Source organism: Peromyscus eremicus, chromosome 1 (genome assembly GCF_949786415.1).
Source record: "Peromyscus eremicus chromosome 1, PerEre_H2_v1, whole genome shotgun sequence".
Lineage (NCBI taxonomy): Eukaryota > Metazoa > Chordata > Mammalia > Rodentia > Cricetidae > Peromyscus > Peromyscus eremicus.
The window spans coordinates 53,959,701-53,986,885 of record NC_081416.1 but is presented as its reverse complement, the minus strand read 5'-3'; the positions used below and the strand labels follow the sequence as shown (position 1 = coordinate 53,986,885).

Sequence of the window (27,185 nt, the reverse complement as noted above, 5' to 3'; positions counted from 1 at the left end):
ACCCCAGCTCAGGGGATCTGGTGGCCTATGGCTCATGCAGCACTCTACTCATGTGCACATACTTACACACACACACACACACACACACACACACACAGATTAGAAATGATAAAATAAGCCGACAGTGGTGGCGCACGCCTTTAATCCCAGCACTCGGGAGGCAGGTGGATCTCTGTGAGTTCGAGGCTAGCCTGGTCTACAGAGTGAGTTCCAGGACAGCCAGGGCTGTTACACAGAGAAATGCTGTCTCAAAAAACAAAACAAAACAAAGTTTGTGTCTCTGTGGACATGTGATGTCTTTGCGCCCGTGCAAGGACCTGTTCAGATTCAGAAAGCAGAAACGTACCAAGCACCCTGCTCTGGCACTCTCTCCTGTCCCCTTCACACAGGCTTTCCTACTGAACCTGAAGCTAGGTTGGCAGGCAGGAAGCCCCATGGATCCTCCTGTCTGTAACCCCCACCCTCACCCCCCATTCCCCGATCCTGCCCCACAGTGCTAGGATTCCAGATATGTAAGTGAATTCTGGGGGATGAACTCAGGTCCTCAAGCTGTACAGCAAAGTGCTCTTACCTGCTAAACCATTTCCTCAGCCCCATATACTGGTCTTAGTCTCAGACAGAGACTTCATTTTGGAAACAGTCACTGCAGATGTCATTAGTTAAGATGAGGTCATGAAGGTGAGGAGTTTGTGCCATGTAAACAGGTAGTGTACACCTATAACACCAGCACAGTGGAGGCTGAGGCCGTCTAAAAAGCAAGATCCTGTCTAAAGTAAGACTGACCTTGAACTCCTTTCCTCCTCCTCTAAATTTTATTTCACATATGTGTGTGCAAAGGTGCCTGCCTGAAGCCTGCAGAGGTCAACAGAAAACATTGGATCCCTAGAACCGAGTTAAAGACCTAATTGCGGGCTGACATGTTCCTGCTGAGAATCCAGAGTCCTCTACAAGAGCAGCCAAAGCTCTTAACTCTGAATGATCTCTGCAGTACACCCAGATTTTCTGGCCTCCAATTCCCAAGGGCTGGTATTGCATCATACCTGGCTAGCATAAAGACCAGACTGGCCTTGAACTCACCAAGATCCTTCTGTCTCTGTCTTGGTGTGTCCAACTGTGCAGTCTTTTTAGTGTCAATGTTTTGTCTGCATGTTTTTATGTTTGTGCACCATGTCGGCGCTGGCGGGGTCAGAGGAGGGCATGGATTCTCTGGAGCTGCAGTTACAGATGGTGAGCCACAGTGTGGGTACTGGTACTTGAACCGAGGTCCTTTGCAAGAGCAACCTAGCCAGGTCTCCAGCACCCTTGTAGTATTTTAAAGCACAAGTTTCCCTCACATCTTGCAAACTGGCCATAATATACACGGCAGCAGCGCCACCGTAGCCTTAGAGCCTTTAGACTCAGGACTACAATCTCCCAGTTGGCACTGCGGAACCTCTGGGTTGCGTGACCATAAAGTGACCAATAGCTGAGGAGTTCAGGAAGGTAGCGCGTTTTCTCAGCCTACCCGCACTGGAGCAGTGAGACTACCTCTCCCATAAGCCACTGCGGGCTTGACTATCTTATCTTTTCCAGACTTGGCGGGGGCGGGGCGTGTAAGGACTCCTCTTTCCCGGCAGGCGCTGCGGCCAGAGGAGGCGCGGGACTTCATTTCCCAGCAGGCATCAGGCGGCGGGCCCCGCGGTGCCTTGTGTGGGATGTAAGCGCGGAGGTGGGCTCGGGGGACCGAGGCCAGGACTCTCCTTGGGACTTGCGGGAGGCTGGTTTGGGTTTGCCTTCTGGACAGGCTCCAGAGGGCCGGGTAGAGGTCATAGGGACCGGGAGGGGTGACCTTTGAGGGTCCCCAGAGAGGTCTCTGGGACGCAGCCTCATCGGAGCTGGGGGTCCCGGGATTGTAAGGAACAAGAAGGCCCCGCAGCCTTGGTTGAAGGGTCTCAGCGACCGAGCCGCCGCCCGTGAGCGCAGGACGAAGCGGCTGGCGAAGCAGAATTGTGGCGGAGGGTAGAGCCTTAGCTGAGCCTGGGAGGGGGCTCTCCCGCCGAGCCCGACCCTCCCTCCCTCGGCTCGCCCGCAGGCCACCGCCCGCCGCCATGGGGCTGAAGGCCGCCCAGAAGACACTGTTCCCTCTGCGCTCTATCGACGACGTGGTGCGCCTGTTCGCTGCGGAGCTGGGCCGAGAGGAGCCTGACCTGGTGCTCCTCTCTTTGGTCTTGGGATTCGTGGAGCATTTCCTGGCTGTCAACCGTGTCATCCCCACCAACGTGCCCGAGCTCACCTTCCAGCCCAGCCCTGCACCCGACCCTCCTGGCGGCCTCACCTACTTCCCGGTGGCCGACCTATCCATCATTGCTGCCCTCTATGCCCGATTCACCGCCCAGATCCGCGGCGCTGTCGACCTCTCCCTCTACCCTCGAGAGGGGGGCGTTTCCAGTCGCGAACTGGTAAAAAAGGTCTCCGATGTCATATGGAACAGCCTCAGCCGCTCCTACTTCAAGGACCGTGCCCACATCCAGTCCCTCTTCAGCTTCATCACAGGTTGGAGTCAGACAGGTGGTCAGGGGAGTAAACGAATGTTGGCTTACCTCTTCTGGTTGTCTGAACAATATGGTTTACAGCCCATATGAGACCTGTAAACCTTGTATAGTGGGGCAGGTATTATTTCTCCTTTGCAGCTGTGGAGATAGACTCCCGAAGAGGGGAAATGATGTTCCAATGTCCGAATGACAGGGGCTGGAACTGGAACCTGATCGTTTGGTACCAGATCTTACCCTCTACTCCTTCAGCAGCCCCAACCCTGCCATTGATGAGCCACAGGAATCTGGTGGCCCAACATATGGGGAAAGAGGGTGACAGCAGATTGGGGAAGTAGGACAAAGGGATGGATACATTTGAAACAATTAAGTGAGATGATGCCTATGAAAATATTTTGAAAGGAAACACAGACTTGAGCTCAAGAAGGCTTAGGACTTGCAAAGTGCTTCAGCTCCTGATGCATGGTATTGAGCAAGAATCGGATGCTATTTCTGAGCTTAGCAGAAAAAAAGTGTAGAGATATTAGTCAAGGCTGGGCCCAGGGTGTGGGTGAGTAGGGGGTTCGTAGAGTCATGGGTTTGTCCTCCCTGTTACAGTCTTAATAGGCAGACAGTAAGACACTGGGTTAAATCATTATGTTAACAGAAGTACGTGATGTAAAAAGAGAGGGACAGTTTGTGGCTGGGTGGAGCTGAGATCCAGGAAGGTCTCCTGCTGGGGTTGGGTTAATGGGAGAGGTCCTGAGCATGGAAGAGAAGGGGGAGTATGATGGGTAGGGGCATGTGAGGCTTGGACACAGGCTTGAGAGGTGTTGAGGGGGGCATGGCCCCCTTCTTCCAGGCCACAGCTCTCACTACTGCCCTCCTCTACAGGCACTAAACTGGACAGCTCGGGCGTGGCCTTTGCAGTGGTGGGAGCCTGCCAGGCCTTGGGTCTCCGAGATGTCCATCTGGCCCTGTCTGAGGACCATGCTTGGGTGGTGTTTGGGCCCAACGGGGAGCAGACGGCTGAGGTCACCTGGCATGGCAAAGGCAATGAAGACCGGAGGGGCCAGACGGTCAATGCTGGCGTGGCTGAGCGGGTACTGTATCCCCCCAATCTCTCCCCTTCTTCCCTGGCCATGCTCCTCTCATCCCATCAACCATCTGTGTGTGTGTGTATCAAGGGGGAAGGCAGGTTCAAGTTGCCATTCCATAGAACAGGCTCAGGGTACGACATCCTGAGATGTCTACTTTTGTGCCTTTCCAAGAGCTGGCTGTACCTAAAAGGATCATACATGCGTTGCGACCGCAAGATGGAGGTGGCGTTCATGGTGTGTGCCATCAACCCTTCCATTGATCTTCACACTGACTCCTTGGAGCTGCTGCAGCTGCAGCAGGTGAGCAAACTGCCTCTGCCCAGGCCCCCTCCCCTTCTGTGAGATGGACTGGCCTTTCTCAGTGCTCACCTCTGCCCAGGCTCCCCTTCCCCTTCTGTAAAATGGACTGGCCTTTCTCAGTGCTCACCTCTGCCCAGGCTCCCCTTCCCCTTCTGTGAGATGGACTGGCCTTTCTCAGTGCTCACCTCTGCCCAGGCTCCCCTTCCCCTTCTGTGAGATGGACTGGCCTTTCTCAGTGCTCATCTCTGCCCAGGATCCCCTTCCCCTTCTGTGAGATGGACTGGCCTTTCTCAGTGCTCACCTCTGCCCAGGCCCCCCTCCCCCTTCTGTGAAATGGACTGGCCTTTCTCAATGCTCAAGGGAGAATGGAGTTGAGACATGAAAGGTTTTGCGTTATGAAAGGACTGAGTCTTGAATTCTGGCTCTTCTCTGGTGGAAGGGCCCTGTTGCTTCTGGACACCACTGTACCTGATAGATGGCTCCCTTCTCCTCACTCACACCTCTTTCCCTTTGGCTCTAGAAGCTGCTTTGGCTGCTGTATGACCTAGGACATCTGGAAAGGTCAGTAGAGGGATATGGTCAGACTAGACCTTGGGGGAGCCAGGGGACTGGGTGACAGCCTGGGTTTATTATCTCTTCCTAGGTACCCCATGGCACTAGGGAACTTGGCGGATCTGGAGGAGCTGGAGCCCACCCCTGGTCGGCCAGACCCACTTACGCTTTATCACAAGGTGAGGGCATCTCAGAAAACAGCAACTCTTTTCTGGGGATTGGGAGGAGGTGAAAAATGCACCACCTTTAATCCCAGCACTCGGGAGGCAGAGGCAGGCGGATCTCTGTGAGTTCGAGGAAAGGCACAAAGGTACACAGAGAAACCCTGTCTCCAAAAACGGAAAAAAAAAAAAGAAGAAGAAGAAGAAGAACTGTGTGCTGGAGGGTATTTCCTGCCCTACTTTGTATCAGGCACATGTATAGTGAGGATAGTTGTGGGTTTTAGAAGTGCCCTCCAGCCTAGGATTGGCGGAGCCTGGATTTGTCCCACAAGCCCTCAGTTTTCAGCCTCCCTCACTGTCCTGGCGTAGCTTGTGGTAGCACTGTGGAGAGAGGTGTCAGCTTGCGCAGTGTGGTAGGAGGGTGGTTGGGCTTGGAAGTCTTTGTAGAGGAACGTGTGGGGAAGAGACCTGCCCTGAGTCTGAGTGCTGCCCTGCCCCTCTCTAGGCCTTGTTTTATGGGGTCACCACTGCTATTGTCTGTAGGTTCGGGCCTGGGATGGAGGTGGGAGAAAGTGGGGAGCACCAGGAGGGGTCAGTAGGGAATGAAGCCAGGATTGGAGTCAGGGAGGACTCTTTGGGGTCCTCTTTGGTAGCGGATCACTGATGAGGCATTTGTGCTAGCCCAGGGAGCTAGCTGGGGGCCACCTCCCTGAGGTTCCTCTGCTCCACCCTCCAGGGAATTGCCTCAGCCAAGACCTACTACCAGGATGAGCACATCTATCCCTACATGTACCTGGCTGGCTACCACTGTCGCAACCGCAATGTCCGCGAAGCTCTGCAGGCCTGGGCCGACACTGCCACTGTTATCCAAGAGTGAGGATTCCCCTGCCAGGGCCTCCAGCCTGGCCTTCTGTCACTTTCCAATTAGTCATCCAGGAGTGAGACCTTGTCCCAAGTCTTGTCCCCTGTCTGATCAGCCACACACAGCCAAGGCTACCCTTACCCACGAAGAGGCTTATGCCCTTGCTTCCCTCCTTGCTTCCCTCCTTTCTCTGCCCAGTTTCTTCTGCTCTGTAGTCAGTTGTCTTATCTATGGTGCCCCTGTCTCTGCCCAATTTCTAGTCCAGCCCCTACGTCCCACTCCTTCATCTTGCCTTGAGCTAACACGGTCACCGTCATCTGGATGACCGTCAGTGGGATGTCCCATTGTGGGGGCACTGTCAACCTGAATCCTGTGTGTTCTCACAGCTACAACTACTGCCGGGAGGATGAGGAGATCTACAAGGAATTCTTTGAAGTGGCCAATGACGTCATTCCCAATCTGCTGAAGGAAGCAGCCAGCCTGCTAGAAGCAGGCGAGGAGCGGCCAGGGGAGCAAGCCCAGGTGAAGGGCAGGACTCCATCGGTCCACCCTCCTTCCTAGGCATACTGGACCGCATGGACAGGACTGGGGAGTCTCTTTGGCTGGAGCTGATAGCTTGGGCTGGGTTTAAGGGACTTGAGGGTGTTGTAGAACTAAAGTCTTGAGGTTGATGCCCATCTCTTTCATGGCCAGGTCCTCACCTGAACTGGGCTGTAGGTGAGGAAAGGTGTACTTCTCTCCTCACATGCATACCAAGGGTGGGCTTTATAAAAGGAAGGAGGTCCTGGCCTGCATTTGCCTTAACTGAAACCAGGGCTTTGCCCAGATAGAGCCAGGGCTGACCTCTTCTCTGTCTTCCCTCTTGTTCAGGGCACCCAGAGCCAAGGCTCTGCCCTCCAGGACCCAGAGTGCTTTGCCCACCTGCTGCGATTCTATGATGGCATCTGCAAATGGGAGGAGGGCAGCCCCACACCAGTGCTGCATGTAGGCTGGGCCACTTTCCTCGTGCAGTCCCTGGGCCGTTTCGAGGGACAGGTGAGGTCCCTGTGCAGGGGGCGGGAACTGCAGGTGGGGACAGTAGCCAGTAGGGGAGTGAGATCATTGCCCGTGCCTGTCTGTGTGAGTACAGACAAAAGGAGACTCCTAGAGGGGTGGCCAGGGCCGAGCCAGGGTTCTCCTGGTGACCCACCTTTCCCTTGGCCTGCACTCTTGCTCAGGTGCGGCAGAAAGTGCACATAGTTAGCCGCGAAGCAGAGGCAGCAGAGGCTGAAGAACCGTGGGGGGATGAAGCCCGAGAAGGCCGTCGGCGTGGTCCTCGCCGGGAGTCCAAACCTGAGGAGCCACCCCCACCCAAGAAGCCTGCACTGGACAAGGGCCCGGGCTCTGGGCAAAGTACAGGGTCAGGACCACCTCGGAAAACGCCAGGGATTGTCCCAGGTAGTGCCCGTGGCCCCGAAGTCAGCAGTGCTGCTCAGGCTCCAGCACCGGCAGCATCGCCACCCCCGGAGGGCCCAGTGCTCACTTTCCAGAGCGAGAAGATGAAAGGCATGAAGGAGCTACTGGTGGCCACCAAGATTAACTCGAGCGCCATCAAGCTGCAACTCACGGCGCAGTCGCAAGTGCAGATGAAGAAACAGAAAGTGTCCACACCCAGCGACTACACACTGTCTTTCCTTAAGCGGCAGCGAAAGGGTCTCTGAACTGTTGGGGATTCCCTGACCAGGCCCCAGGCCCTGTCCTCACTCTCCGCAGGCTTCACCCTAATTCCCTAATTCAAGCCCAGACTCTACCCACAGTCCGAGGGGGCCCAGAGCTGTCCTGCAGTGACTGGGAACCTTCAGTTAGCTCCTCTAGGCTGTGGCTCGGTTCTTAGAATTTAGGTTTCATCTCCCACCAGCCGGCCAATTGGAACCTCATTGTAGGTCCATGTAACCAATCTTGAAAGGTCCAACCCCCGAAATTCAATGGACCGCGATAGGAAGGGACCTTAGTCAAGCCTGAGCAGTTTGGCAGTCCTCCCACTTGGGGGCTGAGGTTGACCTTAGCCCAGGAACACTGATGCTACCTGGAAACCCGAGAACCAAGGACTCCATTCAGTCCCTAGGGGTAGATTTCCGCACTTTAGAGTTCCATCATTGGGGAATCCAGTCTCCAACCCTAAAGAACTTGTTGCTGCCTGAATTTGGAAATCTTCGCTTCCTCGCCTACCTAACCCTAGAGTCCAGGACACGAAGCTTCGACTCTTGTCTGTGAATACTGAGCCTCGCCCCCTTCCTGACCAAACTGGCCCCAGAACAGAGCAGGACCTCTTCCAACCCTCTGGGAACCTCCCCGAGGTCCCGGGAGGAAATCTGCACGGGGTGGGGGAGGGCCAGCCTCTTCCTGTTTTGTACATAGATTTATTTTTTAGTTCAAGGAAGATAAATACATTTTGTTAAAAAAAAAAATGTGTCCGTGTTTCATCTGGGAAGTCGAGGATGGGGCGGGGAGTGGACGTCCGCTTTGCTGCTCTGCCTTTGGATTTTGAACTTCATGCCCCGCACCTGTAGCGCGTCGAGAATCCGGGTGGGGAAGAACCTAAGCTCCGCCCCTAGCTAGGGGACTTCCCCGCGCAGCCAGGGCGCCTCCTCCTGGCCAGGCAGGCGGAGGGGCATCCCCGGCCTGGCCCCGCCCCGGCCTGGCCCCGCCCCTACGGCCTCCGAGCCTTGGCGCTGCCCCCGCCTGCCCTCCCGCCTCGCCCCGCCCCGCCCCGCGCCGCTCCGCGCCGGCTCCGCAGCTTGCGCCGGCCGGCCGGTCCGGCGCCGGGCCATGGCGCTGTTGCGGGATGTGTCGCTGCAGGACCCGCGGGACCGCTTCGAGCTGCTGCAGCGTGTGGGGGCCGGGACCTATGGCGACGTTTACAAGGTGCGCTGTGCGGGGCGGCGGGACGGGCGGGAGTGCAGGAGGAGGGTGCATCCGCACGTCCCGCGGCGGGAGCCCCGGCCCCGCCCCCTCCTCACCCCGCTTCTTGCGCTCCTCAGGCCCGTGACACCGTCACGTCCGAACTGGCCGCGGTGAAGATCGTCAAGCTAGACCCAGGTGTGGGCCCGGGTGGGGCCTCTGCGCTCCAGGGAGGCGGGCGCGGGCGCGTGAGCTGGCGGGGGCGGAGAGTTGACATTTCCGAGACCCCCAGAGAGGCTGTCCCCAGGAGAGGCTAAGCTGGCACCTGCCCGGGCAAGAGAGAAACACTCTGTGCCCAGTTAGCACATAGGGGCAGAGTCTGGACTACCCCTGTGTGGCCCCCCATAATGCCTTGTGCTCCCCAGGGGACGACATCAGCTCTCTTCAGCAGGAAATCACCATCCTTCGTGAATGCCGCCACCCCAATGTCGTGGCCTACATTGGCAGCTACCTCAGGTGAGGTTGTTTACCCACTTACTCCAGACCACCCTCGTGTGCCCTGCTGTGTGCCAATCCCAGCTCTTTGTACCCCCCAGGAATGACCGCTTGTGGATCTGTATGGAGTTCTGTGGAGGGGGGTCGCTGCAGGAGATTTACCACGGTGAGAACCAGACTCCATGGGACATGGCCTTCTCCCATGCCAACAAAGGGACAGCAGGGCATCCTCCAGGCTGAACTTGGGCTCCTCTCTGCTTCTGACTGGCTGTGTGACCTTGAGAGAATTGCTGTCCTTCTCTGGGCTCAGTATCCCAGCCTAATGTGGCTCACATCACTTTCCTGTAGTGGTGCCTGCTGCTTCCCACTATGCAGGGTGGCTTGGGAGGGTCAACATACCCCTCAGGCTCTCTCTCCAGCCCTCATACTGTCTTATTTCAGCCACGGGGCCCCTGGAAGAACGGCAGATAGCCTATGTTTGCCGGGAGGCACTGAAGGTACTGGGCTCATAGGCAGCACCCACTTTGGAATCTTCAGGAGTGTGGGCCTAACCCAGCTGGCCCTGTGGGGTGTGGGACCTTGGGATGGGCTGTCCCAGGGGCTGTGGGTCCTAAGGGGGAGGGGGCCCCAGTTCTGTTGCCGGAAGCAGCCTGTTTCTCTCTTGGCTCAGTCACTTCCTGTTTGGGGAGAGGGGAGGAGGAAGCGGCTTGGGTGGGGGGCCCCAGTCCTGAGGAGGGGCTCAGGAAAGATGATTAGTGCTAAGTAGCTGTTCTCAAAAGGCTCCTCTTTGTCCCCAGGGGCTCCACCACCTGCATTCTCAGGGGAAAATTCACCGAGACATCAAGGTAGGGGTCAGCCAAGGGCATGGTTCAAGTAAGGAGGAAGCTGCCAGGCACCTGACGGGATCCTTTCTGTGTCCCCCTCCAGGGTGCCAACCTTCTGCTCACTCTGCAGGGTGATGTCAAGCTGGGTCAGTACCGGGGCATGCCATGTGGGTGAGGGTGTAGCAGGGACTCGGAGACCATCATAGAATTGAGTGCTGTAGATCGTGGTCACTTTGCTGCATGAGACTCAGTTTCCCCACTTAGGAGATGTAGCAGTATTACCTGCTTGCAAATGGTTGGCTGAGGTTAGCTTGGGAGGGACCTGACATGAGATCAGGTCTTCAGAAATGGAAGATTGGTGACCCCTCTCAGGCCTGGCCTTGCTTGGGACAGTTGTGGCTGGACCCAAGCTCTGCCTGGTATAGCCTGGGCCCTGGGGTGGGAAGTAAGGGAGGCCCTGGGGCTGGCAAGGGTCTCTTTTTTCCTGCAGCGGACTTTGGGGTGTCAGGTGAGCTGACGGCATCTGTGGCCAAGAGGCGGTCTTTCATTGGCACTCCATACTGGTAAGGCGGTGGGTGCCCTGGCAATAGGGGTAGGGTCCACAGGTAGGGTGCCTGGCCATGCCATCTGTGACCAACCCTGACTCTAGGATGGCGCCAGAGGTTGCTGCCGTGGAACGCAAAGGTGGCTACAACGAGCTCTGTGACGTCTGGGCCCTGGGCATCACTGCCATTGAGCTGGGCGAGCTGCAGCCACCACTGTTCCACCTGCACCCCATGAGGTCAGCCTAGCACATGCCCCTTCCCTGACCCTTGCCCTGCTGACCCTTGACCTATAACCTCACGTCCTCCCCAGGGCCTTGATGCTCATGTCGAAGAGCAGCTTCCAGCCACCCAAGCTCAGAGACAAGACACGTTGGTGAGGGCTCACCCGACAGCTGAGATACCCCTTTTCCGGCCGAGGCCTGTGGGATGGATGCTCCTGCCAAGGGTTGAGCTTGGTTCCCACCCTAGGCCCCGGACTCAATATGGACGGGAGGGAAGGGCCGGTGGCTTGTGATGGAAGCATTGCTATTGTGCAACAGCATCACTGTCCCAGCTGCTCCTTCCTTGGTGGCCGCCGGGGCAACTGACAGGATGCTTCTGTGCAGAGCTTAACCTGGGTCTGGGGGGGTGGGGGGGCGCTTTTTTGCCCATTAGGACCCAGAATTTTCACCACTTCCTCAAGCTGGCCCTCACCAAGAACCCCAAGAAGAGGCCCACAGCTGAGAAGCTTCTGCAGGTGGGAGGCAGGGGATGGCCTGGGGACTTGAGGCTCACAGAGAAGACCTGGAAGACAGGGACCAACCTGATCAACCCTTGCTCCTCCAGCACCCATTCACAACCCAGCAGCTCCCTCGGGCCCTCCTTACCCAGCTCCTCGACAAGGCCAGCGACCCCCACCTAGGAACCCTCTCCCCTGAAGACTGTGAACTGGAGGTAAAGCAAAGACCGGGAGGATGATGGCTCAACCCCACCTGGTTGGAAGGGGCCGGCAGGTGGTGTGAGTCGGAATCGCTGGACTTGTGGAATTCCAGCACAGAGCTTCTCTCTAGTCAAGCCCACCCGCCATGAAACTTTGGAGTGGGTCTTGCCTCACTGCACGCCCTCAGGTCCAAGCCAGCCATGACTATGACTAAGCTATTTTCCTTCCTGTGTGGCCTTTGGCAAGTTTCTTGACGTTTCTGTGCCAGTGTTCCCATCTGTGAAATGAGGGTTATTGTATTTCATAGTAACCTTAGAGGGTTGTCATGAAAACAGAACACCGGATGGATGTCAAGACCTGGAAGAATTCCTGGCGAGGGGTGAGTACTGGCTGCAAGTCTGCTGTGTGTGTTCTTTCTTAGACCCAGGATATGTTTCCAGATACCATCCATTCCCGGGGCCATCATGGTCCGGCTGAGAGGACCCCCTCCGAGATCCAGTGTGAGTCTTCTGACAGGGCCAAATGCACTCGTGGATCTGGTGTTATTTTGGGGGTCCATCATGAGACTTTGACCCCTCCTAACCCCATACTCTGGATCCCTAGTTCACCAAGTGAAATTTGGTGCCCCCCGCCGGAAGGAGACGGATCCTCTTAATGAACCGGTGAGGCACTGGCTGTGTGGAGGGGGGTGGTGTGGGGTGGGGTCAGATGTGCAGATGCAGGAGGAGTGTCCCAAATCAAGGCCAGTCTGAAGCAGGGGTTGCCTGTGTCACCTGGGGTGCTGGGCTGGAGGCTCCTCTTAGGTCGTCTGCCTTTAGTCAGCACTGAGAAGTGGAAGAGTGACCACCCCCTCTAAAACCTGTCCCACAGGACTGAGGACCCCCACTTGAGCGTATTCCTCACTCTGCCTGTCCCCTCTGCTCTCACTCTCCAATCCCACAATGCTCCTCTCTCGGCCCCGCCTTCTTACTGCCTCCCTCTCCGTCTTGTCTCTTATCTGTCATTTTGTCTGTTACAAGTCTTTTGTCTCTTGTGCAAATAGTCTCCATCTGTCTGTCTGTCTGTCTGGCCCCTCCTGCTATCCTTCTCTCTGTTCATGTTGAGACAGGATCTCCGTCTAACTTACTCTAGCTGGCCTTGAACTCTCCCTGTAGTCTAGGCAGGCCTTAGAATTTCAGCTCATTCCTGGCTACTCCCTCCCATCTTTTGATACCTTTCTCTTTTTCTTTACCTCTCTCCTGATGTCTGTGCCTTGGTCTCCTCCAGTGGGAGGAGGAGTGGACGCTGCTGGGAAAAGAGGAACTGAGTGGGTGAGTGAACAAGTCTGGGGACGCTGAGGGCAGCTTGGGTCTTGTGGAAGACTGACCATCGACCCTTTTCTCTGGCCCAGGAGCCTGCTGCAGTCGGTCCAGGAGGCCCTGGAGGAAAGGTGAGGGGCCCGTACCTGGGATGCAGAAGGCCTCCAGGCCTGGGGTCAGTCTCATCTCACACCTCATCATGCCATGTGCTGTGTCCCTGTAGGAGCCTGACCATTCGGCCAGCCTTAGAACTCCAGGTATGGATCGGAAGAGGGTGGAACTGTGAAGTAAGCCGTGTGCACAGGGTGCCTTGGGGTAGAGTGCATCACAGGGCACCTGCTGATGGCCAGGCTGTTTTCTGATCCTCTTGCCAGGAGCTGGACTCCCCAGATGATGCCGTGGGAACCATCAAACGGGCCCCGTTTTTGGGGCTGCCCCTTACTGAGCCAACACCTGATGACAATGCCCAGTCCTGCTCCCCAGGTGAGGCTCAGACTTGGCAGGCCAGGAGGAATTCTGGGGTAGGGCTGGGGCTTGGAGTCACTGTGGTCTGTGCGTATAGGAACCCTGTCTGCACCTCCACCTGGCCCTGGCAGCCCACCATTGCTGCCCACTGCCTGGGCCACCCTGAAGCAACGGGAGGACCCTGAGGTGAGAGGGCACCAGAGGGGTGGGAGGTGGGCTGTAGGGTGTCACCTTGGCCCTGACTCCTTCCCTCCCACACAGAGATCATCCTGTCACGGCCTTCCTCCCACCCCCAAGGTGCACGTAAGTGTTTGCTGGGCATCTCTAGGCCCTGTTGTCCTGGCCTTCCCACTGGTCCCTCACCAGCTACTCGCTTCCTCCCCAGATGGGTGCCTGCTTCTCCAAGGTCTTCAATGGCTGCCCCCTGCAGATCCACGCTGCTGTCACTTGGGTTCACCCTGTGACTCGAGGTGGGCCAGGGGTAGAGCAGAAGCAGTAACCTAGGACACCCTTAGTTTTGGGCCAGGGGGGTGTGATAGCCTCTGACCCCGTACCCACGCCTGCAGACCAGTTCCTGGTAGTCGGGGCTGAGGAAGGCATCTACACCCTCAACCTGCATGAGCTGCATGAGGATACACTGGAGAAGGTGAGGCCTTTCGGCTCTGGGGGGCAGAGACACAGGGGTCCTGGTGCTGACCACCTGTCCACCGTCTTTGGTCCCAGCTCATCTCCCAGCGCTGCTCCTGGCTCTACTGTGTGAACAATGTGTTGCTGTCACTCTCAGGTAGGAGGAGGGTGCAGAGGCAGCCAGAGCACCCCTCCCCAAACTTTCTCTGAGCCCCGTGTGATTTTCCCCTTCTGCCTCAGGGAAATCCACGCACATCTGGGCGCATGACCTTCCAGGGCTTTTTGAGCAGCGGAGACTGCAGCACCAGGCTCCCCTCTCTATCCCTACCAACCGTATCACTCAGCGCATCATCCCCAGGTCAGCAAGTGGGGACTGGGGAGGAGGTCCAGAATAGTACCGGCTGGACGGGACTCTGCCAGGATCTTAGTAATCACTTAGGCCCTTTCTGTCTCTGAGGCTGTTTCCTCCTGGTCAGTACAGTTGGTGGCCTCGCCTGCTGTCCACGGGGCTTGTCGACATGCCCAGAGGGACGTGGATGTGGAAGTGCTTTGTAGATGGTGGGGCTGTGGGCTTCATCCAGCAGTTCCGTGGGCCCTGTGCTGGGCCTGGCACATGAGTCAAGAGAAACCCTGCTTTGGAGAAACAAAGGACTCCCGGAGGGGCGGGAGTAGAGTTGGAGAGAGTGTTCTGGAAGTCAGGAAGCTGAGACAGCTCAGAGTTAGAGGGTACATTCCAGTGCTTGGGGGGAGGGGGGGGCAGTGTGTGCAGGTGGGGCCCGGAAGCAAGGCCTGGGCAACTCCGTGGTGGTATTTGGCCTGAGGGCTAAGAGCCGCACAGGTGGCCGAACCCTTCCTCTGTTGCCAAGTCTAGGACTTGGACTCTGTCCAGTGGACAGCAATGCTGTCAGCATTTCAAAGGATCCTATTGTGTTCTGGTCAGTATGCTTCGTGCTAGAGGTGGTTCAGCTCACTGTCTGAGAGCCGGGCTGGTGTGGTGGCTCATGCCTGACATTCCAGCAATCAGGAGATTGAGGCAGGAAGATTGCAAGTTTGAGGCCAGCCTGGGCTACAGAGGGAGACTCTGTCTCAAAAACAAAAACATGGTGGTGCATGCCTGTAATCTCAGCACATGGGAGGTAGGGGCAGGAGAGTCAGGAATTCATGGTTATCCTTGTCTACCTATTGAGTTTGAGGCTAGCCTGAGCTATGCGAGTTCTGTTTCTGAAAACAGAACATCCGGGCCATATAGAAGGCTACAGTCGGAATGGTATTTGGGCAGCAGAATGGTCAGGTCTGGACACGGGCTGCAGAGGAGCCCATTGCAGAAGACAAGCAGCCCAGCATTAATGTGCAGTGTGAGGTGCAACAGTTAGCTGGTAACCATGTAGCCAGTGTGGTCCTCATATGTCGTTGGCATTGTGCAGGGCTCTGGGACATCTGTGGACTGAAGGGACCTGTGCCCCTTCTCTTTATGCCATTCTTTTGTGGAGAGGAGGAAGATGGTAGACCTAGAAAATGAGGCTCTTTGGCAGTGATGACTCAGAGCACACACCATGGGGAAGAGTAGGACGAAGCAGAAGACTTGGAAGGGCTGTTCTGAACGCCTTCAGTGAGAAAGCGCTATTTGAGCCAAGACTGGGGAAAGGGCTGAGGCTGTGGCTTGCTGGCAAAGTGCTTGCCCAGCATATATGGGCCCTAGGCTTAGTCCCCAGCTCTGTAGGAAGAACCTAGGACTTCGAGGAGTATGGGGCTGGCAAGAGTGCTCAGTGGGTAAAGACACCTGCCACCTGATGATCCGATTTCAAATCCTGGGACCAGTTGATGGAATGAGAAGATCAGCTCTTATAGGCTGTCCTCTGACCTCCACATGCACACCATGGTGTGTACACACACACACACACACACACACACACATGAATGCATGATAAGAAAAAAAATAAATTCATTTATTGGTTTTCTGAGACAAGGTTTCTCTATGTAACCCTGGCTGTCCTAAAACTCGCTCTGTAGACCACGCTGGCCTCAAACTCACAGAGATCCACCTGACTCTGCCTCCTCAGTGCTGGGATTAAAGGCGTGCATCAGCACTGCCAGCCAATAAATTTAATTTTTAAAAGAAGCCAGCCTGGTCTAGAGAGTGAGTTCCAGGACAGCCAGGGCTACACAGAGAAACCCTGTCTTGGGAGTGGGGTGAGGTGGGGTGGGGGAATTAGAGAGCTGTGGGTATATAGGGAAAGTTATCCAAGGAGAAGAGGTGCCCAATACAAAGGTCCCAGCACAGAGCGGGTATGGCTTGCTTGAGGACAGGAGACAGGAGATCACAGAGCGCCTGTCTCCAGGGAGGCATTGGGCTTTGACTCAGCAGGTGGGAGGCCGCTGGTAAGGCGTGGTGGGCACTGAGGTCTTCATGGGCTCTCTAGCTGCAGGGTGAGGACTAAGCCACTGATGAGGGAGGATGGTGGAGGCCGGGGGAAGCCTGTTGCAGTGGTCAGGGCTAGCAATGGAGGTGTGGGCTGCAGTCGGAGTAAAGAAAGTGAAGATTGGTCTGGTTCTGCTTTGCAAGTAGAGCCCGCAGGATTTCCTGGTGATAGGTGGTGTTTGGAAGGGGAAGGGGAGTCAAGGCTGAGTGCCCGGCTTCTGACCCAGGCTGAGGGAAGGATGGAGCTGTCATCGGCTGTGAGTGACGTCGGAGTCTGGGCTGAATTCAGATTGGCCACATTAAATAAATTATATGCCTGTCATCTCAGCATTCAAGACGTTGAGGCAGGAGGGTTACTGAGGTTTGATGTACAGTGTGAGACCCTGTCTTAAAACTTGCATTTCAGCTGGGCGGAGGTGGTGCACACCTTTAATCCCAGCACTCAGGAGGCAGAGCCAGGCTGATCTCTCTGTGAGTTCTAGGCCAGCCTGGTCTACAGAGTGAGTTCCAGGATAGCCACTAAAACTACACAGAGAAACCCTGTCTCGAAAAAACAAAAACAAAAAATAAAACAAGGGGTTGGGGATTTAGCTCAGTGGTAGAGCACTTGCCTAGCAAGCACAAGGCCCTGGGTTCAGTCCTCAGCTCCAGAAAAAAACATTGCATTTCAAAAGATGCACCCATGTTCTTTGTGAGTGGGACCTCCCTAGTCCATCTGGGAGAACCGGAATGCCGAGAAGAGTGGGCCAGGTAGGGACCCCAGTATTATTATGACCAAGCCAGGCCGGGGGCAGCAGTATTGGGGAGACCTAGAAGAGACCCTTCTCTCCAGAGCTCACACCAATCCTGGATGTGGTGTCCTGTGGCCGCTGGGCTTCCTGAGCCTCCATTCTGACACCACCTTAGGCAGCAGGCTAGGCAGAGTCCTGGCAAGTCAGGGGCAGCTTTGAGCCTGTGTCTGCTTTGAACATAAAGGAAAGGAGAGATGGAATTCGTTAGAGGAAACACGAGATGCAAACCTACCCAGATGCTGGCTGGTGGGAGAGTGGGAGGAAAAGGAAGGGCAGAGGGCAGTGAAATGAGGCAGACGCTGCTTCCTCCCAGGGCCTGTCCTGGCAGGCGCACAGACAGGCCCTGAGTCACTGGGAGGAGATTGCCCTGTTAACAGCTTAGTTCCTCAGATGAAGAAACAGTCTCAAGGGCTGTCCCCCGAGGGCATGGGGGACTCCCCATAAGACAGCCACCCACTGGCCCCACAGGGCCCTAAGCCTCAGGTATAGGTGCAGAAGGCAGGCCATTTACTGTTTGAAGTCTACGTTTCCCAGGGCCTGTTTGCCAGTCTTTGAAATGGGTTGAGTATGCTCAAGCTGGGACCTGCCTCGGCTTCTGGTCTCCACACTAGCTGCTTCACCTGGCAGTGAGGGAGCACACACACAGAGATGAAGTGACCTTTTTAAAACCACACAGAGCCCGGCAGCGGACGCCTTTAACCCCAGCACTCGGGAGGCAGAGCCAGCCTGGGCTACAGAGGGAGATACCGGACAGCCAGGACTGTTTCATAGAGAAGCCCTGTGTAAATAAATAAATAAAGCCACACAGAACCTAGAGTGGTGATTTTTACCTATAATCCTAACACTTGGGAGACAGAGGCAAGCACAAGAGGATTGCCCCAAAGCCTGAGCTAACCTGGGCTACTGAGTAAGACTCTGTCAAAAACTAAATGAGGGCTGGTGAGATGGCTTGTCAGGTGAAGGTGGTCACTGCCGAGCCTGATGACCTGTGCTCCATCTCAAGGACGCACACGGTGGGTGGGGGAACTGGCTCCTGCAAGTTATCCTCTGCCCTCTGCATATGTGCCATGAAGTCCTGTCCTCCACTGTCAGCCAGCCAACCCATGTAGAGAAACACTTCCTTTTTCATAGTTTACATTTATTATTATTACTATTAATTATTTGCTTCTGTTTGTTTGAGACAGTCTCTCTACATAGTCCTGGCTATCCTGGAGCTCACTCTGTAGACCAGGCTAGCCTTGAAGTCACAGAGATCCTCCTGTCTCTACCTCCCAAGGGCTGGGATTAAAGGTGTATGCCACCGTGCCCAATTACATTTATTATTTTTTGGGGTGTGATTCATGTGCCAGAGTATTCAAGTAGAGGTCAAAAGACAACTTATAGGAATAATTTTTCTCAGTCAACCACATGGATCCCAGGAATTGAGTTCATGTTGTAAGTCTTGAAGGCAGATGCCTCTACCTAATAAGCCATCTAGCCAGCCCAAGAAAAGTTGAAAAAGAAGAAGGACAAAAGATGGATGTGTGTGTCACAGATCACACTGAATCTGGTGGCTCAGGCTTCTAATCAGTACCTGGAAGGCTGCAGCAAGATGATCAGGAGTTTGAGACTAGCCTGGGCTACATGAACCCTGTCACCGGAAACTTACAAATGACCCGGGACTGGAGAGATGGCTCAGCGGTTAAGAGCACTTACTGCTCTTCTAGGAGACCTGGGTTCAGGTTCCCATCACCTACATACATGGTAGCTCACAACGACCTGTAACCTCAGTTTCAGGGGATCTGGTGCCTTCTCCCCTTTGCAGGCACTAGACAAATACAGTGTACATACATACATACATGCAAGCAAACATTCATACACACACAAATCAGCTTAAAAAACAAACAAACCCCAAAACAAAAGAACAGACAACCCTTCCTAGAGCCCCAGGCTAGGGAGCCCAAGGTGGTCACAGCACCTCAGTCCCTTGCAGCTCTTACAGGCACATTGCTGCACCTCATGGAGCCTAGTGTCTCATCTGTGAGGCAGGAAAGGACAGTGACCACCTCCCAGGGCTCAGTGGGGGGGCCTTCCTGGGTGGCTCCCAGAACATGTGCTGATTTTCACCTCTACAGGCGCTTTGCCCTGTCCACCAAGATCCCTGACACCAAAGGCTGCCTGCAGTGCCGTGTGGGTAAGAGCTAGCCGTGGGGCTGGGAGAGGTTCTGTGAGTCCGAGCCCTGGCCCACCACCTCCTTCTCCTGCAGTCCGCAACCCCTACACAGGCAGCACGTTCCTGCTGGCCGCCCTGCCTGCCAGCCTGCTTCTGCTGCAGTGGTATGAGCCCCTGCAGAAATTCCTGCTGCTGAAGGTAGGAGACCAGAGGGCCCTTGGGTGGCAGGGTGCCTGCAGGGGAAGCAGAGCCTAGCCTCTCCTCTGTCCCCCAGAACTTCTCCAGCCCTTTGCCCAGCCCGGCAGGGATGCTGGAGCCGCTGGTGCTAGATGGGAAGGAGCTGCCACAGGTGTGTGTGGGCGCAGAGGGGCCTGAGGGACCTGGCTGCCGAGTCCTGTTCCATGTCTTGCCCCTGGAGGCTGGACTGACTCCAGACATACTCATCCCGCCTGGTGAGCAGCTGGGTGTTACAGGGAGGGCAGAGGGGAGGGAGGGCACACTTCAGACCAGGCTCTCTGATCGGGGGTTCTGTGAAGGATTTCATTAGACTAGCCTGGGCACAGTGGCACAGGCCTGTGGTCCCTCTTCTGAGGCTGAAGCAGGAGGGCTGCATGAACCCATGAGTTAGATGCCAGTCTGGGTAACATAACGATCCTAAGCTTTAAGAAAAAAGGAAGAAAGAAAAAAAAAAAAAAGGCATGGTAGTATAAGGGTAGTATAAGCAGTTGGCAGGCTGAGTCAGGAAGATCCTGAGTTTGAGGCCAGCCTGGGCTATATAGAGTTCCAGGCAGCCTGACCTACATAGTGTGGTCCAGTGTCACAAGCAAAACAGGTCTAGGCATGGTGGCACATATCTTTAATCCCAGCACTCAGGAGGCAGAGGCAGGTGGATCTGTGAGTTAGAGGCCAGCCTGGTCTACAGAGTGAGTTCCAGGACAGCCAGAGCTACATAATAGCAAAACCAAACAAAAAAGACAGACCAAAGTTCTTAGATTAAAAAAAGGCTTGGTAGCCGGGAGGGCGATGGTGGCGCACGCCTTTAATCTTGGGAGGCAGAGCCAGGCGGATCTCTGTGAGTTCGAGGCCAGCCTGGGCTACCAAGTGAGTTCCAGGACAGGCACCAAAACTACACATAGAAACGCTGTCTCAAAAACCAAAAAAAAAAAAAAAAAAAGGCTTAATAGCCAAGGAAAAGCTGGCTGCCTGTGCTGCCTGTGCTGCCTGTGCTGCCTGTGCGTAAGCCTGAGCCTCAGCAGCAGGAGAGGAGTTCTGGCCAGGTAGGGACTGGAAGCTTCCATTCTGAGCAGGGAAGGATGACATCTCAGCCATGAGGACAGCTGGGCAGTGGGTAGAGAAGGAAAGGCTCCTGGTGCGGGGGGGGGGGGGGGGGGGGGGGGGGCGCCGCAGGATTTCATTCCTAATTTTCCTGTTGCTTTTTTTTAAAATAAAGATTTATTTATTTATTATGTAATATATTACGTATACAGTATTCTGTCTGCATGTTTGCCTACATGTCAGAAGAAGGCATCAGATCTCATTATATTTGTGAGCCACCATGTGGTTGCTGGGAATTGAACTCAGGACCTCTGGAAGAGTAGTCAGTGCTCTTAACCTCTGAGCCATCTCTCCAGCCCCTTTCTGCTACTTAAAAAAAAAATTTTGGGGGGCCGGGCGGTGGTGGCGCACGCCTTTAATCCCAGCACTCGGGAGGCAGAGCCAGGTGGATCTCTGTGAGTTCGAGGCCAACCTGGGCTACCAAGTGAATCCCAGGAAAGGCGCAAAGCTACACAGAGAAACCCTGTCTCGAAAAACCAAAAAAAAAAAAAAAAAAAAAAAAATTTTTTTAGATTTATTTTATGAGTTTGGATGCTTTGCCTTCATGACCACATGTGTGCCTTGGAGGTCAGAAGAGGGTGACCTGGAGTTCCAGAGGGTTGTGAGCCATCATGTGGGTGCTGGGAATTAAACCTGCATCCTCAGGAAGAGCAGCCAGTGCTCTTAACCACTGAGCCATCTCTGAAGCCCCCTCAGTCTTAATTCTTACAATGGCCTTGGAAGTAGGCTTTGTCGTGTCTGAGTGACCAAAGAGAAAAACTAAGTTCAGAGAGAAGTGGCTTGTGCCAGGTCACACATCTGGTGGTTCTCACAGCCTCGTTTGTCTGACCCCGGAGGTTCCTATAGGACTCTGGAACCCCATCCTCACTCCTAAGCAGCCTAAGAGCAAGTCCCTTGTTCTGAGTGTGATCCCACAGGGCTTGTGTGAAGTGAAATACAGTTGTCCAGGACTGGCCGGACATGTCCCCTCAGTCCCTGGAATGCTAGAGTAGGCTGGTGCTAAAGCAGGCTTTGCCTCGATTCTCTGCCCACAGAGGGGCTACCAGGCTCCGCCCAGCAGGTGATCCAGGTGGACAGGGACACGGTCCTGGTCAGCTTCGAACGTGAGTGCCCTAGGGTCAGGGTTGGAGGGTTCTAGCAGGCCCAAGCTTGGCAAACATGGCACTGGCAGACCCTGCCCCCCCCCCCATTCCCTCTACCTTGCAAAACCGTTAGATTACATCCTAAAGCTAGTCACCAAGGTCTGTTCCCTTATTTGGCCACTTCCTCCTCCTGAGGCTGACGACCAAAGTCCAGCTATCAATGTATTGAAGTCCAGCAATCAGAAGTCCCCTTTTGGCTGCCTGAATTAACATGCCCAATGAAAATTAACCAACTCATCCTGACAAGGGTTCCCCTTTCCCTTTATAAACCGCCATTTGCCTACAGGCTGTGTCTGCCTCCCCTCTATCCAGAGGCAACCCTTTGTCCCTCTGGGGCAAATATCCCTTCCCCCTCCCTTGTTCCCTTCCCCTTGTCCCTCATCTTCTGTCTCTTGTCTTTGTCTCTTATTCCCTGACCTTTGTCTCCTTTATGCTGAGAACTTGATTTTGGGGTGTCTTGTGCCGATTTTGAGGTCCTTTCAGTGGTGAGGAGGGCTTTATGGGTCTGCCATCCACGAAGGCAGTCACCTATCCTCCACCCACCAGCTCTTTCCCTGTGCAGGCTGTGTGAGGATCGTTAACCTGCAGGGTGAGCCCACCGCTGCACTGGCCCCGCAGCTCACCTTTGACTTCCCTATTGAGACTGTGGGTGAGTAAGCCAGATGTGGGTATGGCAGCATCCACAGTCCGGAAGCATGTGTGACTGACTCAGGGCTAGGGTTGGCAGTGGGACCAGGGCAGATTCCCTACTCTGTTGGGGAGCCATCCTGGTCACCCTGGATCAGCGAGGACCCCTGTCGGTTGCCCTGGGTCAGGCCTTATGGCAAGGATTGGGGGATTCGTGGAGTGTAGGGTCAACAGAGCCCTTTCTTCCAGTGTGCCTGCAGGACAGTGTGCTGGCTTTCTGGAGCCATGGCATGCAGGGCCGAAGCCTTGACACCAACGAGGTGAGTGGGACTCAGGGACCTGACTGCCTCCAACCCCAAGGGCCCTGTTAGAAAGGACCTGCTGGGATGGTCTCAGAGTCCCTTGTCTTCCAGGTGACTCAGGAGATCACAGATGAGACCAGGATCTTCCGAGTCCTGGGGGCCCACAGGTGGGTAAAGGTGGTACCTGAAATGCACCTTCTATTGCAGATACCCCCCCCCCCCGGGGGGGGGGTTCACCTGGCTTTCCTGCCTTGCTCACCTTGTGCCTCTCCCCCCACCAGGGACATCATCCTGGAGAGCATTCCCACTGACAACCCTGGAGCACACAGCAACCTCTACATCCTCACAGGTCACCAGAGTAGCTACTGAGCTGTCGCCCTGGCGGCGCCCAGGCCTCAGTTGTCACCTCCAGCCTCTGCTGGGGCCCCAGAGGGCCGACCTGATTCTGAGAAGTGTTGGGGGGCAGGGAGGGGAGGTAGCCCACCCCCCTCAGCAATAACTGGACCAGAGGAAGCTGCGACCACCTACCCTCCCTGCAGTGTTACCCCCCAGTGCAGGGGGCCCTGGGCGGGATGGGGCTGCCTGGCTGATCCATTCCATTTTCTCATTTTTCCTTTCTGTTCTTTCTGCCAAGAGCCTGCCCCAGGTTCTATCCTGGGCAACATGTATTTAAGAGAGAATTATATTGGTATTAAAGCTGGTTGGTTTTATCCCATTAGTCCCTCTGAGGTGGAGGGGTTGAGCCCCCCCATTCTGCCCCTTTCTCTTCTCCTCTCGCTCTGTCCTGCAGGACACTTTCCTGTAAGTACTTGGTTGGTCTCAGGCATGCACCATGGAAGGGCAGTCCGCTGGTGCTTGGTGGAGTCTAGACTCAGGTGACACAAGCCAGTGGTCCAACAGCCATCTTGGACCTGTATCTTCCTGGTCCCTGCCCAGAGCAGCCCTCACTCAGTTTTATAGATTGAAACATCTGCTGTAGTTTGGCGTCTTGTGGACGCATGCACAGAATTACAAGCAAAGGGACCTGTCCAGGGCAGCCTTGCCCCAAGTAGACTCTTGCTTGTGGTCTGTGGGAGGATGCTGGAAGCTAGCCAAGGAGCTAGCCACCATGTCTATGACCATTTCTGGGATCTGCGCCCTGGCCCTGGCCCTGGCCCTGGCCGCAGTGTCCCACTACAGACCTGTAACAGTACAGTGAAGCATCAGCTTAGCCGGGAAGATGGATCTGGGTCTCTTTAGTGTTCATTCATTCCATGCCAGGCCGGGGGTCACTACCAAGATACAGCTCAACCCCAAGAAACGTGTTGGAGCCCATGTCCCTGGTGGCTCAGCTTGTGCTTCATATTGCCCTCCCTTAGTCCCCTTGCAAAGGGCTCAGAGCCTCCAGGGCCAGGTTCCCCCTCCCCTGTGGCCCCAGATACTGACTGGCTTGCCAGTGACCAAGGCCACTGAAGGGAGGGTAGGGCACACAGAGCCAGGCCTGTGGGCACTAACGTGGGTTGTGGAGCCAAGGTCTAGAGCTCAGTGCTTCTGTTCCAGCTCATTGCCCCCTCCTGACATTTAGAGCAAATGTTGGCAGAAGGTCTTAGGCCTGGTGTGCTGGCTACAAGTACTTGGCAGCTCAGTGAAGCAACGAGTGGGGAGTGGGTAGACAACAGCTCATGTGACTGGAATCTGTGGCCCTTGTGGTTGTCACTGTCCCGTCTTCAGAGCCTCGATTGCTTGGTTTCTAGTGACCAGCAGGGTTGCTTGGCTGCATAGGGAGCCAGGCCAGGAAGAGGGACGGAGCATATGTCCTCATTGAGACTCCAAATCATCTGAAGGGTCAAGGGAGATAGGGCTACACAGTAGAATCCTAGCTTCCCATCTCCCGGATTTCTTGGGAGCATGCTGCTGGTGGGGGTGAGAGGGCCTGCCACCCCGCCCACACTTAACCCAGGTGCCCTGGGAGAACTGGCCCTCAGACTTCAGAGTAGTGGGCTGCACACAGTGCCACCTGGTGGCAGGTGGCTCAGCCCAGAGTCCATCTGAAAAGGAGGTTTAGGGGTGTAGTATGCCAAAGTGAGAGGCCTGTGAAAGGAAAGGCCCACTGATAGGGCTGGGTGCCACAAGCCAAAGACAGGGCAAGCCAGGACTATGCACTGAAAGATGTAACTTTATTTATATATTTGTTTATAGACAGCCTTTTTCAAATACAAAAGAGAATTCGATGAAGCCGACTGTGGTGAATGCCTGTGATCCCAGTACTCAGGAGGCAGAGGCAGGAGGACTGTCTGAATTGTAGTCCGGCCTGGTCTACATAGTGAATTCCAGGCCAGCCAAGGTTATATGTAGTAAGATCCTGCCTCAAAAATAAATAAAACTTGTCTCTCATTTGTCCTCCAGTCCCTTCTAGAAGTATTTATGATATTTAAACAATTTGGTATATTTTTATTCACATGGCAACAGTCCATATATCCTGCTGGCTCTCTGAAAATACATTCTGGAGATCTTTCCATTATCAGTCTGGCCTATTTTGTATAGCTTGTGCTGGGTGGTACATGTTTTAACTGAAAGGTCCTTATTGACGGAATGTATTTCTACTTTAATATCACAAACCACACTGCAATAAATAACTCTGTGTCTGAGCCACTCTGTGTACTCAAGTGTGTTTCTGGGGTATCAATTCCTGGAAGTGGCATCTCTGGGTTGGAGTGGCTGTATTTGCCACAGCGAAGTACCATACAAATGACCTCTGTGGGTGTTACCTGTGGGATGAGGACTCTTCATCGTTCTGTGGATAGAGATACATCACCAGTTATGGTGACTCACACCTGTCACCCAGCACTTTAGAATCGGAGGCAGGAATGCCAGCTAGGGCTACATACCACGACCCTGCATGAAAAAAGCAGAACAGAGAACATGGGCTCACTAGCATGTTCAACAAACAGGCCTGTGCCAGAGGGCACATGGGAAAGCCCTGGTGCAGCGCATCCCTGAAGGTGCGGAGGAGCCTCTGGAATGAGCGAGGGAAAGTGATGTGGAGCACAGGGCAGGGCCACATTCACTGAGCTTGGTTTTCCCAGGATGCACCATCAGCTAAAGCAGGGCAGGTGGGCAGTCAGGAAATGCTCTAAGTTCTTGATACAGCAACACCAAAGGTCTTAAAACAAAGCAGTAAGTCCCATAAAATGGCCAGTGTGTGCTGTCAAGTGTTAGGAAGCTCAGAAACTAACAAGACAAACTATCAGCTTTCCATGCATGCGTGCACACAGAAGGTCACAGGAGGCTGAGCATAGAGGTGCACATCTGTTACCCCAGCACTTGGGATGCTGAGGCAGGAGAGAGCAGTTTAAGGCCAGCTTCAGCTACATAGTAAGAATGGCTTTTTGGGGGGCAGGGGACAAAAAGTGTGGAGGGAAACGAAAATGGCGGCCTTCAAGCTGAACCTCAGCAGGATCAGGCACTGCACGGGTTGCAAGACTCGCCTGGAACGGAGAGTTGGCAGTGGGCACTGTAGATTCTGTTTATGGCTTTGTTTTGGTCTACAATGGATGGGGCAAACCCAAGGCCGTACGTTAGGCCCACAGTCTGCCACCTGGCTTCATCCGCAGCCCCGGAAACCATGTTTATACTGTAAACAGAAAAATGTCCAGAATGAAGCCCGGTGGTGGTGGCACATGCCTTTAATCCCAGCACTCGGGAGGCAGAGGCAGGTGGATCTCTGTGAGTTTGAGGCCAGCCTGGGCTACAGAGTGAGTTCCAGGACAGGCTCCAAAGCTACACAGAGAAACCCTGTCTCGGAAAAACAAGAACAGAAAGAAAGAAAACTGTCCAGAATGACCAGTTTATGAAGCTGATTATTTTGAAGCTGATGCAGCTGACTCAGTGGATAAAACCACTGCTATAGGAGGTGGAGGGTCAGCTTAAGGACACACCAACATGGAGTACTCAACACAGCATCAGAAATGAGAGAGACCTCGACATGGAAGGAGAACTGACTCCTGAATATTGTCCTCTGATCTCCAGAGCCAGGCGGATCTCTGTGAGTTCGAGGCTAGGCCAGCCTGGTCTACAGAGTGAGATCCAGACACAGAAACCCTGTCTCAAAAAAACAAACAAACAAACAAAAAAACCAGGAAGATTCAGCGCACTGTGAGTGGCACTGTCCCCTAGGCAGGGGGTCCTGAACTGGAAGAGCCAATTTTTTTCTCCGCTTTTGACTATGAATATAACTGCCTCCTCAAGCTCCTGCCTCAATTTCCCTGAACAGATAGACTGTCCCCTGTAATTGTCAGCCAACTAAAGCCCTTTCCCTTAAAGTTCCTTTTGTCAGGGCGTTACTACAGTAACGGAAAGAAAACTGGGGTGGTAATTCCAGGTAAGGACTGGGAGAGATGGAGACTGTAGTTCATGCCTCCCTCCTAATCCTCTCCCTGTTTTTACAAAGTTTATAGCTGGTGTGGTGGCACACGCCTTTGATCCCAGCACTCCAGAGGCAGAGGCAGGCAGATCTGTGAGTTTGAGGCCAGCCTGGTCTACAGAGTGAGTTCCAGGACAGCTGGGGCCAAAGAGAAACCCTATATCCAAAAGCCAAAAAAAAAAAAAAAAGTTTATTCTTACTTTATGAATGAGTGCTTTGCCTGCAAGTTATATATACCATGTGTGTGCCTGGTGCCCTTGCCCTTGGAGGCCAGAGAGGGCACTGGTTCCCTGGAACTGGAGTTAAGGACAGTTGTGAGATACATGTGGTTGCTGGGGAACCTAACCTAGGTCCTCTGCAAGAGCAGCAAGTGCTCTTAACTGAGCCATCTCCCCAGTGGCCCCTTTTCCCAACTCTGTAATGGTCTATTCTTTTCACTTACTCTCCACAGCATCCTCCCCTCCTCCTGTTCACACGCTC

The 27,185-nt window shown here is 54.6% G+C and overlaps 2 protein-coding genes across 3 annotated transcripts; both read left to right on the top strand.

Annotated features, from left to right (window-relative positions):
* Nucleotides 1–1,615: 1,615 nt before the first annotated feature.
* On the top strand, nt 1,616–7,922 carry Men1 (menin 1). 2 transcript variants are annotated; one of them, XM_059262281.1, is made up of 10 exons: nt 1,616–1,708; nt 2,072–2,532; nt 3,402–3,610; nt 3,779–3,907; nt 4,428–4,468; nt 4,551–4,638; nt 5,357–5,493; nt 5,869–6,004; nt 6,353–6,517; nt 6,700–7,922. In XM_059262281.1, exons 2-10 carry the CDS (start codon nt 2,088–2,090, stop codon nt 7,180–7,182), a joined length of 1,833 nt encoding a protein of 610 aa, XP_059118264.1. In that variant the 5' UTR covers nt 1,616–1,708; nt 2,072–2,087; the 3' UTR covers nt 7,183–7,922. The 2 variants fall into 2 exon arrangements, with proteins under 2 accessions (XP_059118264.1, XP_059118259.1); XM_059262276.1 differs by having other exon boundaries at nt 1,625–1,696.
* A 333-nt stretch (nt 7,923–8,255) lies between these two features.
* Nucleotides 8,256–23,013, top strand: Map4k2 (mitogen-activated protein kinase kinase kinase kinase 2). Its single transcript, XM_059262267.1, has 32 exons — nt 8,256–8,386; nt 8,503–8,560; nt 8,788–8,878; nt 8,959–9,023; nt 9,299–9,354; nt 9,655–9,702; nt 9,785–9,827; nt 10,172–10,244; nt 10,331–10,462; nt 10,537–10,599; nt 10,881–10,962; nt 11,052–11,159; nt 11,567–11,645; nt 11,749–11,807; nt 12,412–12,455; nt 12,536–12,574; nt 12,667–12,700; nt 12,818–12,926; nt 13,006–13,094; nt 13,170–13,211; nt 13,294–13,378; nt 13,475–13,554; nt 13,632–13,692; nt 13,776–13,893; nt 18,860–18,918; nt 18,992–19,095; nt 19,172–19,349; nt 21,267–21,335; nt 21,937–22,023; nt 22,251–22,321; nt 22,415–22,470; nt 22,585–23,013. Exons 1-32 carry the CDS (start codon nt 8,291–8,293, stop codon nt 22,670–22,672), a joined length of 2,466 nt encoding a protein of 821 aa, XP_059118250.1. The 5' UTR covers nt 8,256–8,290; the 3' UTR covers nt 22,673–23,013.
* Nucleotides 23,014–27,185: the final 4,172 nt, after the last annotated feature.

Bases quoted from the DNA above. Each gene is read 5' to 3' on its own strand.
- Men1 (XM_059262276.1), top strand. The intron at 4,639-5,356 runs GTGAGGGCATCT...TCCACCCTCCAG, and splicing joins CACTTACGCTTTATCACAAG to GGAATTGCCTCAGCCAAGAC. The intron at 6,518-6,699 runs GTGAGGTCCCTG...ACTCTTGCTCAG, and splicing joins TGGGCCGTTTCGAGGGACAG to GTGCGGCAGAAAGTGCACAT.
- Map4k2 (XM_059262267.1), top strand. From the start codon at position 8,291: ATGGCGCTGTTGCGGGATGTGTCGCTGCAGGACCCGCGGGACCGCTTC. The intron at 9,355-9,654 runs GTACTGGGCTCA...CTTTGTCCCCAG, and splicing joins TTTGCCGGGAGGCACTGAAG to GGGCTCCACCACCTGCATTC. The intron at 10,245-10,330 runs GTAAGGCGGTGG...CCCTGACTCTAG, and splicing joins TTCATTGGCACTCCATACTG to GATGGCGCCAGAGGTTGCTG.